This window comes from Pipra filicauda, unplaced genomic scaffold (genome assembly GCF_003945595.2).
Source record: "Pipra filicauda isolate LSUMZ 115617 unplaced genomic scaffold, ASM394559v2 scaffold24_size8852520_pilon, whole genome shotgun sequence".
Lineage (NCBI taxonomy): Eukaryota > Metazoa > Chordata > Aves > Passeriformes > Pipridae > Pipra > Pipra filicauda.
In genome coordinates this window covers 5,221,641-5,234,774 of record NW_024104365.1, presented here as the reverse complement: position 1 = coordinate 5,234,774, position 13,134 = coordinate 5,221,641, and the positions used below count along the sequence as shown (strand labels likewise).

The 13,134-nt window shown below is 50.3% G+C and overlaps 1 protein-coding gene across 1 annotated transcript in view; it reads left to right on the top strand.

Moving 5' to 3' along the window:
• The window catches only part of LOC113998364 (G-protein coupled receptor 183-like), a 33,479-nt gene extending 21,330 nt beyond the window's left edge, over positions 1-12,149 (top strand). The window contains exon 2 of the mRNA XM_039382015.1: positions 11,058-12,149. Within this exon, the coding sequence (XP_039237949.1) occupies positions 11,091-12,149 (1,059 nt within the window). The 5' untranslated portion in view covers positions 11,058-11,090. The remainder of the gene's footprint in view (positions 1-11,057) is intronic.
• Positions 12,150-13,134: the final 985 nt, after the last annotated feature.

Here is a 13,134-nt window from a genome sequence, read left to right as displayed (position 1 = left end):
CTGTGCAAATGCTACGGTGGCAAACAGTGGGGATGCTCAGCAACTGGTGGAAGGGAATTATCCCTGCCTCTGTGAGTCACTCTGTTGGAAGTGCCGGGGCTTCCAACGCGTGCCAAACCTTCCCAGTAGGATGGGACTTAAAGCCATGGGGTGTTAAAAGCCAACTTTTTCTCCCCTGTGCTGAAGCCAGGCAAGGACATCTTTTGGCCTGGTTGAGCTGTGGCTCATGGCTTTGTGGGGTAGCTGAATGTGATGCTGAGCATGCTCTACTTTTATGTGTAAGGAGGGGTTTTTTTATTTCTTGGGGGGATCTACCCTTACACTAAGTTCTGATTCTGCTTTTTTAAAAAAAAATTTTATTTTGAGGCCAATTTTCTCTATCTACCATGTGCATAGGAAACTCCCCTGAAGATGCAATAGCCTGTAACATTGTTTTTCCAGTTTTTATGGAGTGCTCAGAAGTCTCTCCACTTGCAATTTATTCCGACAGACCAAACTTTTCATGATCACAAACAATTTCAAGCATTAAGCATCTACAGTAGAGCCCAGAGACTCAAGTGTTTTCAATAAGCATTAGCAGCTAAAATGCTGCAGTCTCCATGAATATGTTGAAAGTGAGTGAAACCCCAGGAAGCAAAATTTCCTCTGTGAAGAAATAATTTGGAAAATATATTCCAATGCAAGTAAGGGAGGAGACCAACCTCAACTTGGTCTCAGGAGTGAAGCGGAGAAGCAAAAGCATGTAATAAACACATTAAAACAATATTTAGCCAACAAACCTTTAAAACTACAGACATTTGGGGTGGAAAGGATCTGTCTGGTTTTACAAGTAAGCCCTAAAAGTTAAAATTTGATGACTGCAAGTAAATTCTTCCATATAATCTAGACCTTTAAAGCATCACCAAAATTCAATCTACTTAAATGTTTGGGGTTTAAGCCAATCTGGTTTAAGCAGTACATTTTCTTATGTAGATGCAAAGAGCTGCAACACAGTGAAGAGAAAATGAGCAGAAGTTGTGGAGGGTTCAGAGAAGTCTATTATCCACGGCAAGTGGATTTCAGCAGAAAAGATCTGCCAGGGAAGGGAGCTGCAGACAAACATGGATCCAGGGCCTATGCAGTTCCTGTACAGGGGTTTGGTACCATTTTGCTGGGGAAGGGTGCCCAGACCCTCACCAGAATTGCACCATGCAACTGAATAGTGCAAGAACATCTCCCTTCCCTGCTCCCAGTGACTTCCCAACTTTTCAAGGGTATTTTTATCTAACAACCAACTTTTCTTGTAGCATTCAACAAAATCTTTCTTGCATGAACATGGTCCTTCATGGGGAAACTGCACAGCAATATGGAGGATTTAGCCTGAGATGTTGCTGTCTACTTATTAGCCCCAGAAGCACGTGGTCTCCATTCATAGTTTCCCAAGTTCTGATAAAATCCTCTGGTACGTGGAGATATGTTTAGGTGCACATAGACATGCACGTGCATTTGTGTCCTAAGCTCTCAATTCTATTTTTAAATGGCAAATTCAATACGCATGGATGTCAGACATCCATCCTATGGGGTTCCCCACTGGATCGCAGGGAGAGTCCCCACGTGCTGCAAGCAGAGGCTCAGTATGGGCTGTCTGCAGGGTGGGAGCAGAACAAAGGCTTCGCTGACAGCACTCACTGTGGTTACACGGCCCCAACACTTTCTGTTGTGCAAAGTCTCTCAGGTCTGTATGGCTTTGGTCAGACAGGCATGTTTTGGATTGGGGCTGCTTTTTGCCAAAAGAGTGTTTTGGGGTGAGTGTTGATGGAAAATTCCACCTAAAAATGGCTTAATGATTTCTGAAAGTAGAATTCAAGAGAGACATTGCCATTTGTATGTGAACAAATAGTGCTGTGGTTTGGCAGATTGGTGCTTGCCTCCCAGGAGAGCTAACCATTATAGAGGGATGTGCTTGCAAGGATGTGGCCATGGGCTTTTTACTTGCTTCATGAAATTCCTGCATTCTCTGGCCAAGCTGCAGGTACTCCCAAAATATCAGCTTAGTAGAAATGTTACTGTTTGCTTGCAATTCCTTGAAGGTCTCATCCATGTGCTGCTGCACAACGCTTGCAGCAGGGCTGGTGGGGTCCCTAGGAGGACCTGGCACTGGCCAAACCCTCACAGGGAGCGAGATGCTGGCAGCTCCAGGGGGGCAGCCTGCAATCAGTCAAACATGTATCCTGGCAGCGACTGGTCTGCACCCATACCTCTGCTCTCCCTTGCTGTGTAGGGAGCAGCTGTGAAGCAACCAGCCTGTGGTGCTCCTCGTCTGAGAGAGATGGCAAGTGTCACAGCAGGGCACAGAGGTCTGTGCTGTGGCTGTGTTGGGGGCAGGTGCCACCAAGCATCATGGGTCTCTGAGGTGCCATCTCTTCCTTCTCCTGCCTGCTCTCCTAAGCAGGATAAAAAGAAGAGGGGAGCAACACCAAAAAGCCACATAAAAATTGCATTCCTGGTCCTATAAATTAAGATCTGCCTGCATTAGGACAGTCTGTACCGACTCAGCTCACGTCCCGTGCACACACACACCACGTGCAGAGGTGTGTGACAGCCTTTCGCTGGGTGATTGCTGACGGCTTTCTCCCCGGGACTGTGCCGTGCTCGGAGCCACGTGGGCCACGTTCTGTGGGTAAATCATTGTTGTGGTGCAAGCGGATTTGTCTCTTTGCTCTGCCCACACTGCGTCTAGGCAACAATAACCACAAAAGCTAGAGTTCACCCTGACCACCACTGACAAGGGAGGCTTTTGTTAAGGAAAGTTTTTGTTCCACAGTGAGCTGGTCCTATCCTCTCCCAAAAACCATCGGATTCTGTAGGATTAGGGGTTGAGGCAATGGAAAAGCACAGAGGTGCTGAGTGCATGGGACTGGTGCTGCAGCCATTTACAGCCACCCTTTGAGCAAGCAAGAACAAGCTGCTCTGAGAAAAAATCAGATGCTAAGGTCTCCAGCTATTCACTGTTCACTGTGACTTTTCTGAGGTTTCCTTTCCCACAATAAAGCAAAGAGCACCCTACTTGCTTGCATGCAAGTATTGGGTAGATAATTCAGCAGAGGTTGCTGAAGCACAGAGGTGCTTGAAAACTGCCTGCATAGCCGGGCCCAGAGGGTGATGATCAGCAGCACAGATTCTAGTTGGAGGCCACAGAACCACAGAGTCACAGAATATACCGAGTTGGAAGGGACACACAGGATTATCCAGTCCAGCTCTTAGACTGACCCAAGAGTCACACCGTGTGCTTGAGAGTACCATCCAAACGCTTCTTGAACTCCGGCAGGCTTGGTACTGTGACCACTTCCCTGGAGAGGCTGTTCCAGTGCCCAACCACTCTCTGGGTGAAAACTCTCTTTCTAATATTCAACCTAAACCTCCTCTGATACCACTTCAGGACACTCCCTCGGGTCCTGTCACTGGTCACTACAGAGAAGAGATCAGTGCCTGCTCCTCCTCTTCCCCTTACAAGGAGCTTGTAGATTGCAATGAGGTCTCCCCTCACTCTCTCCTTCTCCAGGCTGAACAGACCAAGTAACTTCAGACACTTCTCATAAGGCTTCCTCTCAAGGCCCTTCACCTTCTTTGTTGCCCTCCTTTGGATGCTCTCTAACCTTAATACCTTTCTTATATTGTGGCACCCAAAACTGCACACAATATTCAAGGTGAGGCTGCACCAGTGCAGAGCAGAGCGGGACAATCCCCTCCCTCGACTGGCTGGTGATGCTTTGCCTGATGCACCTCAGGACACGGTTGGCCCTCCTGGCTGCCAGGGCACTGCTGACTCACATTCAACTTCCCATCAACCAGGACCTCCAGGTTCCTTTCCATGGCACTGCTTTCCAACATCTCATTCCCCAGTCTGTCTGTACATCCGGGGTTGCCCCATCCCAGGTGCAGAATCCTGCACTTTCCCTTGTTGAACTTCATATGGTTGGTGATTGCCCAGTCCTCTAATTTGTTGAAGTCTCTCTGCAGGGCCTCCCTGCCTTCAAGGGAGTCTACAGCTCCTCCCAGATTTTTGTGATCTGCAAACTTGCTAATTATACCTTCCAGTCCTGCATCCAAGTCATTTATGAAGATGTTGAAGAGTCCAGGGCCTAAGATGGAGCCCTGTGGAACCCCACTAGTGACAGGTTGTCAGTCGGGTCAGGCCAGTAACTAGTTGTGTACCCCAGGGGCCAGTACTGGGTCCAATCCTGTTCAACATCTTCATTAATGAGCTGGACCATGGAGCAGAGGGCACCCCTAGCGTGGTTGCTGATGACACCAAACTGGGAGGAGTGGCTGATGAACCAGAGGGTTGTGCTGCCTTCCAGAGGGACCTTGGTAGGCTGGAGAAATGGGCCAATAGGAATCTCATCAAGCTGAGTGAGGGGAAGTTCAAAATCCTGCACATAGAGAAGAACAACTTCAGGCACTAGGGGCTGGGGGGCAGCCAGCTGGGAAGCAGCTCTGCGGAAAAGGACCTGGGGGTCCTGGTGGACACCAAGTTGAACATGAGCCACCAATGTGCCCTTGTAGCAAAGAAGGCCTATGGTGTCCTGGGGTGAATTAGTCAAAGTACTGCCATCAGGCTGGGGGAGATGATCTTTACTCCCTGCTCAGCCCTGGTGAGGGGCCACACCTGAACTCCTGCATTCAGTTCTGGGCTCCTCTTTACATACTGAATAGAGTCCAGCAAAGAAACCTGAAGATGATGAAGGGACAGGAGCATGTCTCCTGAGAAGAAAGATTGAGAGAGCTGGGATTCTTCAGCCTAGAGAAGGCTCAGGGGCAGCTCATCAATATATATAAATGCCTGAAGGGAAGGGGTAAAGAGGACAGAGCCAGGCTCTGTTTAGTGGTGTTCAGTGTCAGGATCAGAGGCAACAAGCACAACCTGAAACACAGGAGGGTCTCTCTGGACATCAGGAAACACATTTTCACTGTGAAGGTGACCAAGCACTGGCACAGGTTGCCCAGAGAGGTTGTGCAGTCTCCATCCTTAAAGATACCTACCAGCTGTCTCGACACAGTCCTGGACAACCAGCTCTGGGTGTCCCTGCTTTAGCAGTGTGGTCGGACCAGCTGACCCCCAGACATCCCTTCAAACCTTCCACTCTGTGATCCTCTGAGGCGTTGGTGCACTGAACTGAGCGCCCCACAGAAATGCTCATGAGAATGCTAATTTTTCCACATGCCATAGGATTTACCTCGTATGTGTTAAACATGCCCAAAACCTGGCCACAACATAGCCTAAACACTGAATGCAAAGAATAAATGGAAATTAAGAAAAAAAATACAATTCACAAAATATGAAGATGTCTTTCCAAGAGAAATTGTTGTAAAGGATCATGGAGATCCAGACTGAATTAAGAAGTGTTTTTGGCACTTTCTCTATCACGAACTCTCATTTCTGCATTTTGTGTTCATCTTCTGTGCCAGTTGCTCTTGTTCATGTCGTAGCTTTGCATTACAAACGTGTGTGTGCTTGTATAGCATATGTGGCCATGTCATAAGAGAAAACCAGATAAAAATAGGACCTCAGTTCTACAAACTTGCCTTATGATTGTGTGTTTTTAACAAGCATTTAAACATTGTTTTTAACCACGGAAATCAGATACCAAGAAAACTTTCATCTTATTCCTGCAAAATCAAAATGGAGCTTCTAAGTCACAGTGCAGCGTGGGAGCAAGTGCCTTTCGTGCTCACTGGAGGAAGTTATTTAAGATTGTGAATTTCATTGGTATTTCTCCTACCAAGGTGTCCCAACCTTCATGACTAAGAGTTGCCCCTGTTAGCACACCTACCCTGTCCCTGCAGCCAGGCTCAGGGAGACTATGGGCACCTGGAAACCATGGTGGTTGCATGGCCCCCATACGAGGCTTTTTGCTCACATTTTGGGACTGAAGTCAAGGGGATGTGGAAGGAAGCAGCTGCCTGCTGCTGTGTTGAGTTCTACTGCTCAGGATGTTGGAGTGACTTGTTCTGCTCCTCCGACTGTGTCGTGACTTGATGCTGCAACATCATTTCCAAAGCTGTGCTACACGTGCAGAATGAAGTCCAACATGTCACGCAGAAGCTGATTTCAGCTGGTTTGTTATTCAGCATTTCCCACTTAGATTTAGAGCCAGATTAGGTTTCAAACATATCGAAACTCCAGTAATTGTTTTCTTGAGATTTTTATCACAAATTGGTAGGAATCTTCAGATTTTTGCTTTCTCTACAATTCCCATAATCTTGAGCTAAAGCCTCTCAAACATTGTCCTCCCCACATAGCTGCTGTTATTGAATAGACAGGTGGATGTTACAATCAGAGGTTCTCCCAATTTCTGTTCTACTACTGGGTGACTAATGGTGACTTGAGATACAGGGGCTGAGCTGTGGAAAATCCCTGCTTCTTGCATTGAAATTGAAAGCACCTGGAACTGAGATTTTTGTGTCTACCAAAGCTTCCTGAAGATGTTTTGCACTAAAAGAGAGAAAAGGTAACCAAAATCGATGAGGAAAGCAAAGAGGGAGAGGTGATGATACAATGGAAAGAGGAGGCGCAAACGTCCTGCTGTCTCTCCGTGAAGGGGCTGTTGCCTCATTTGTTATGCTGCCTTGCCCTCAGAAAGTCCAGCTCCAATCATCTCTCAACTTTGGGAAACCCCACCAGATGTAAACAACTGCCTCAGCACCCCCAAGTGTGGCTTTGAACCCCAAAGATGGTTCAGGAGGAAGCCCAGCGATAGATCTCCCAGCACGTGTGAGGGCATATGCCTGCCTGGCATGGTTCTTACAGCTCTTTGTGAGCCTTCCTTGCCTGCCACAGCCATCACCACAGCTGGGCTCACAGCTGATAGCCTGAAGGACTTGCGCCCAGAGGAGGAGCTGTGGCCTGGCTTTTCTGCTGGGCTGGGAAGCAATATCCATTATGAGGTCTCCAGGAGGGAAAGGAGACTGCAGGGAGCCTTCATGGGACTGCAGAGAGCAACATCCCCTGTGAGGATGATGTGAGAGGAGCCCCAGTGACTCAGAGGTGCACATCTGTCCTGAAATACCCAACATCTGGCTCTGAAAAGTAGCATGGGGTGGCTGTCTGTCTGGAGTCAGGTTATAGTTAATGACCATGATGCACATGTCAGAAAAGAGAATCTCTATGCTGAGTGTTAGCACAGGACTCCCACAGGAGGTGTCCCCCATGCCTTGGCCGACTCTCTGGCAGCAGGGACACCCTGGGACAGGAGGTCCCACTTGGCCCTGGGATGAGTACCCAGGCTGTGGTATTCTGCGTAGTCCCTGCCAGGCCCGAGGAAAACTGTCTTCGTGCAAACATGGACACAACAGAAGAAAACCTGGTCCCAGTTTTGAAGTTGAACCTCACTACTCAAATCTCATACCACATTCCATCCAACCACTGGGTTCAGTGAAGGTCAATATCTCCTAAAGGAGATGGCTGCAAACTGGGCTGGACAGGGCTTCTCTGCACTGTCTTGGGGGATCCCTTCTCAGCACACCCAGTGTTGCAGAGGCAGAAACTGGGGCCCACCAGCTGAGAAGTGGATCCCCTCAGCCCCTCTCCCCCACCCAAAGGAGCTGTTGCCTGTGGTGCAGCACAGTGCGGTTCAGCACTGCTGGGCTTGGTGGGGCCGTGCAAACGGGTGGAGCTGGGCTGCACTCCTGTAGCACAGCACCTGCTGCACACAGGGCAGGAGCAATGTTTTGCACAAAAGAACCCACTTCCTTTCTTCTGCATTGCAAAAAGAAAAATAAAATCAGGCAGAGAGCACTGTTTTCCCTCCTTATTCCCAAGTCCCTAGATGAGGTTGTGACCTAGACCTTTGGGCTCCTCAATCTGTTTCGAGGCTGGTGTTGCCATTTGGGCCATCTCCCTCCTCTGCACAGAGGCTGAGACCCTTTGGATCTCCCTTTATTCGGGCCCTCTTTTGACACAGCAATGCCGTCCCACTCCCATTGGCTCCCACGAGAAGCCCCCCACGCGCAGGCAGGTGCCAGGTACTGGTGCCACTGGGTTATCAGCACGTGATTCCCCCTCTGGGATCTGCAGCTCTCTTTTTAGTGCCTGCGTGCCCTCAGAGCCCAAGGGACCGGAGGGATTGTATATGGGGGATGTTTGCTCGGAAAAGTCCCGAGCATGAATTTGCATCACAAACCGCCCCATCCATCATTGCCGAGCCCTGGTGATGGTGACCAGCTCGAGGCATTGCAGGCACCTGGCTGGAAGCCAATGGTGTTTTGCCCAGCTTCATCCCAGATTTGTTTCCTTGACGGTGTTAATATGTGGAGATGAAACTCTCATAAGGAAGGCAGCCAGAAGCCCCATCAGTGGCATAGTGACCCCTGAATTTGTGTGACCAGTATTTATTTCAGCTGCAGCTGTTTGTCATGCAGTGCTTTAGGGAGATGAGAGAATAGCCCTGAATCCACTCACCGGTGTGGGCTCGGAATATCTGTAGAGATAACAGTTCTCTACTGTTACATCCATTGGCTGTTTTTTCACCATCATGATGAAACAGCTCAACAACATATGAGCCCTACACAAGCCTGATTAGCTTAAGTCTTGACAGATGTGCATGTAGAAAACCCCCATCTTACTAAGGAATATTTTGAATAATTTACCCAGCAGTTATTCTATTACTAGCAGACCTTTCCCTCTGTGTGATATAACCCCCCAAGCAACAGAAGTATCTCCACTCACAGATGCTTATTAGCAAATTTTCACTATTACTCTTGCTAGGTACCTTCAACTTGTAGTAAATTCATGGCGATATCACACACTGTGTAATTTCTATACAAATGACTCATGGTACATGGGTACACAGATTAGTACTGCGTTTGATATCACTGTTTTAAAACATTAGAAATAATATGCAATTAAATAATTAGTTGGGCTTTACTAGCTCAGAGGGAAATATAAGTTAAGCTTAACTGTAATCTTAACCTTGACATTTCTTAGCTTCAGTATTTTTCAGTAGCATCCTGAACGCCCCATGATGGGAATTTCCTAGTGTATTAGGAGTTTTTGGGAGGGGAAAAAAAGGAAACAAGCAAGATCATCACCACCACCACTAAAAACCCAACAGCTTAAAACCACTAAAAACCCAACAGCTTAAAACCACTAAAAAGAGCATAAAAAATCCTTTTGGAATTTGAGAACCCCAGTGTTCTCCAGTAAAGTAGCCACTGTGGGGAAGACCGTCCTGCTGGTCATGGTGTAGGCTGCGCTTCTGCAAACATTTTAGGAAGTGCTGGGAAGGAAAGTACTCTCTGCACACTGTAAGACACACACATAGGGCCGTGGGGTAAATCACAGCCCTCCACTGCTCTGCACCCCGTGGGGGCAGAGCCTGCCCCGAGAACCCCAGCTGAGGCAAGGGGCTTTGCCCAGCATCCACCACACAATATGTTATCTTAGTAACAACAATTTTTTTCCACTAAGGGCAAATTGTCTCGTTCCACTCAGATTAGCCTCTGCCCTAAGGAGCTGTGCCTGGTGGTCTCTCCATGTGTGTACGAAAGGCAAAGCTGGGCTTCACCACAGCCTGGGGAGCCAGGTACAGCCACGGGCACAATAAGCTCCGAGGGAGGTCTGCCGCAACTTTGTTGGAAAGGTGCCATGGTCCGATCATGCTTCCGTGGCCATATATACGTGCCTCAGGGGTGAGCCATCAGGACTGCACGTGAATCAGAGCTGAGGCTGTTTTCATTGTTCAGTTGCATTTTGCATCCTTGTATAACTTCTCAGAGTAAAACTCGAAGTCGGCTCAGATGTCGGGAGCGATTGCCGCGCAGGTACAGTCATTTATCTTCTCCAGCACAGCCACTACTGAGAATATCCTCCGCGGCAGCAGCATGCCTCTCACACCGAAAGAAAAAAAAACCCCACCCAGAAAGAACACACAGTTTTACTAACCCTAAGAGAAAAAAAGAAAGAAAAAAAAAAAACAAAACAAAACAAAAAACAGCAAAAACCCAAACCCCCAAACCTCACGGTGCTTTTGTAATGTGAGCGAATCCCGGGAGGAGCTAACACGGCTGGGGAGCCCGAGTGCAAGTCGAGGGCAAGAGGTTCCTCGCCCGCCGCCCCTCAAAAGTCGGGAGGGAGGAGGAGGAGGAAGAGGAGGAGGAGGCCCCGATTTCTCTTTCGTGCGTGTGCGTGTGAGCATCTCAGCCCCTCGGGGGTCGCCGCCGCCGCGGGCGGGAAGCAGCGCCGTCCGTCCGTCCGTCCCGTCCCGCCCGGTGCAGCGGCTGCTGCAGAGCGGAGCCCGGCGGTGGCAGCGTGCGGTGAGAGAAGGGCGGGGGGCGCGTCCCGGCAGCTGCTGCAGCCCCGCAGTGGAGGGGGCCCCGCTGTCCTCGGGGTGCCCAAAGCGGGGCGAGCGGCGGGAGGGCGTGCGGGGAGCGGGGGGTCGGTGCCGCGGTGTTCCCAGCTCCCTGAGCTAACGGGCACGGCGTGCGGGATTTTTGGGAAAGGCTGGGTTTTTTGGGTAAGGCTTGGGTTTTTATCGGGGAAGGTTAGTTTTTTCCTCTCTTTGAATTTCTTCAGTTTTGTTCCTGCTTTGGTCCCGCCGGAGAGTTGTGAAGGTGCTCCTCAGCACCTCTGCGGGCTGGTCTCCTCAGGCCCCCTGGTCCCCCAGCCCCTCCACTTTATCAATGAAGCTCCCCATTCCCTTCACAGTAACGAGTAAATGACATGACTGCCACTAGATGAGTTTGAGACCTTCCTTGTGTGACAGACAGTTCCCCTCCCCAGTATCCCCAGTCCTTTCTTGTATGGATTGGACTTAAAAAAAAAACAAACAAAAACCCCCCAAAAATACAAAAATAAGAGGAGCTAGTGATAAGAAGACGAGAATGAGTCACAGCCCCTGTTGAGATGCTCACATCAAAATCACAAGAGAAGCATTTTTCCAAATGACTCGAGCTGTGTGCTGCCAGGGGGGGTGGCAGGAGCAGAGGACAGACCTTTTGATTTGTGATGGGGGCCAGCTCTAAGGGTGCCACTCCTGTTATCAATAAGCTACAAGTTTCATGTCTGTTCTTATTCCAAGGGAGAGGGCAAGAGCCTGTGAGGCACCACAGAAATGGCTGTTGTGGAGGCCACGTTCCCGCCCACCAACCTCACCTTTGGCAACCAAAGCAGCTGCAATGTGCACAACCACCACTTCTCTACCAAAGTCACCTTCTCCCTCTTCTACACCACCCTGCTGGTGTTTGGCGCCTGTGGGAATGTCCTGGCTCTCTGTATCACCTTCCAGAGCAGGAAGAAGAAACTCAACTCCACTGACCTTTACCTGGTGAACTTGGCCCTCTCCGATGCCCTCTTCACCCTGGCACTGCCAGGCAGGATTGCCTACTACATCCTGGAGTCTGATTGGCCCTTTGGGGACTGGTTCTGTCGGGCCACAGCTTTCATTTTCTACATGAACACCTATGTGAGCATCTACTTCATGACCTGTGTGAGCGTGGACCGCTACATTGCTGTGGTGCGCACCAGGCACCCCGGCAGGATTCGGAAGATGAGCCGTGCCAGGAGCATCTGTGTCCTCATCTGGTCCTTGGTGTTCCTGCAGACGGCGCCACTGCTTCTGCGGCCCATGACACGGAGGATGGGGGACAAGCTGACGTGCATGGAGTACTTCAACTTCGAGGAGATTCCCAAGCTGCCCTACCTGCTCCTGGTGGCCTGCGTGCTTGGCTTCTTCCTGCCTGTTGGCATCATCTTGGTGTGCTATGTGAGGATCAACCTCAAACTCTGTCAGACAGCCAAGGAGAACCCACTGACGGTGAAGAACGGGCACCACCACCGGGCCTTCACTGTCATCCTGATGGTGCTGCTGGCTGTCCTGCTCTGCTTCAGTCCCTACCACCTCAACATTGTCCAGTTCATGGTCAGGAAGATCCTCTACCAGCCATCCTGCCGTGAGCAGCAAGCCTTCAAGATGTCGCTGCAAGTCACTGTGGCATTCATGAACTTCAACTGCTGCATTGACCCCATCATCTACTTCTTCGCCTTCCGAGGCTACAAGAGGAGGCTGCTCCGCATCTTCAGGAACAGCGGCTCGCTGGCTACCTCCTCTACTGCCAAGACCCCCTCTGAGAGCAACAGCAACAGCCAGCCCCCTGGCTCCACCTCTGTCTAGCAGCACAACCCATTCCCTTTTGCTCTGGCCTATGGACCATCCCTGACAGCAGGAACCAGAGTTGAGCTGCAGGACCAGCACCTTCAACAAGCTTCCTTGCTCCCGTGTCTAGAGCCAGGGGCTCCCACAAAGCCAACCTGTCTGGGACACAGCTCTGCCTGGCTCTGCACAGGTCTGTGCTCAGCACTGCTACACTTGCACCTGCCATCCTGGAGCACAGAGAGACAAATTTTCATCCCAGCCGCACAGAAGGCAACTAATGCAGCTGCTCTGGCTGGCAAACCCAGCTGGATGTTTCCCAGCACTGCGCTGCACCCCTTTCCCATGCCTGTCCCACATCCCCCATGGGTCTGGGGGCTGCTGGTAGCCACCATGGCCGTCCCTCTGTCTCCTTCCCTTGCACTGCCCCTGGAGTACTGGAGCAGCATCCCTGCAAGCCTCAGGGCAGCCTACATGGAGTAGTCAGGCTCTGGGCACTTCAAGAGAAGTCTCAGATGTTACTTCCATGCAGAAAATGGCCTATAGCTCCTTTCTGCCACAAATAAACAGCACCTCTGCTCTCTCCCTGCTCAGCATCCCACTCCTGTACCCGGGCTCTGTGTGGGGTAAGCAGTAAGTGCGGGGCCTGTGGGAGCTGCTGGAAAAGCCCTTTCTCAAATGAGAGGGGGGAGGATGTGAATTTGTAGAGCTCCTGGGAGTGCTGCTGCCTGTGTCCTCCCACTTGGATGGCTGCTTCTTCCCCAGAGTGCTCTTCCTTACACCTGAGGGCACTGCAGTCACCCCAGGACCCACTGCTAGGAAGGGGATAGTGGGGATGGCCTGCCTCCCAGCTCAGCCCCACAGCTGCAAACCTGCCCTGGATGTACTCACTGGGGAAACCTTCCCACCACTCCTTAATTTGAAGGGAGTGGAGGATTAGGGACAAGAGGACGAGGACTAAGGGTGGCCTTATGTGACTTTGACTGACCTTTGCTTGAAGCCAGTG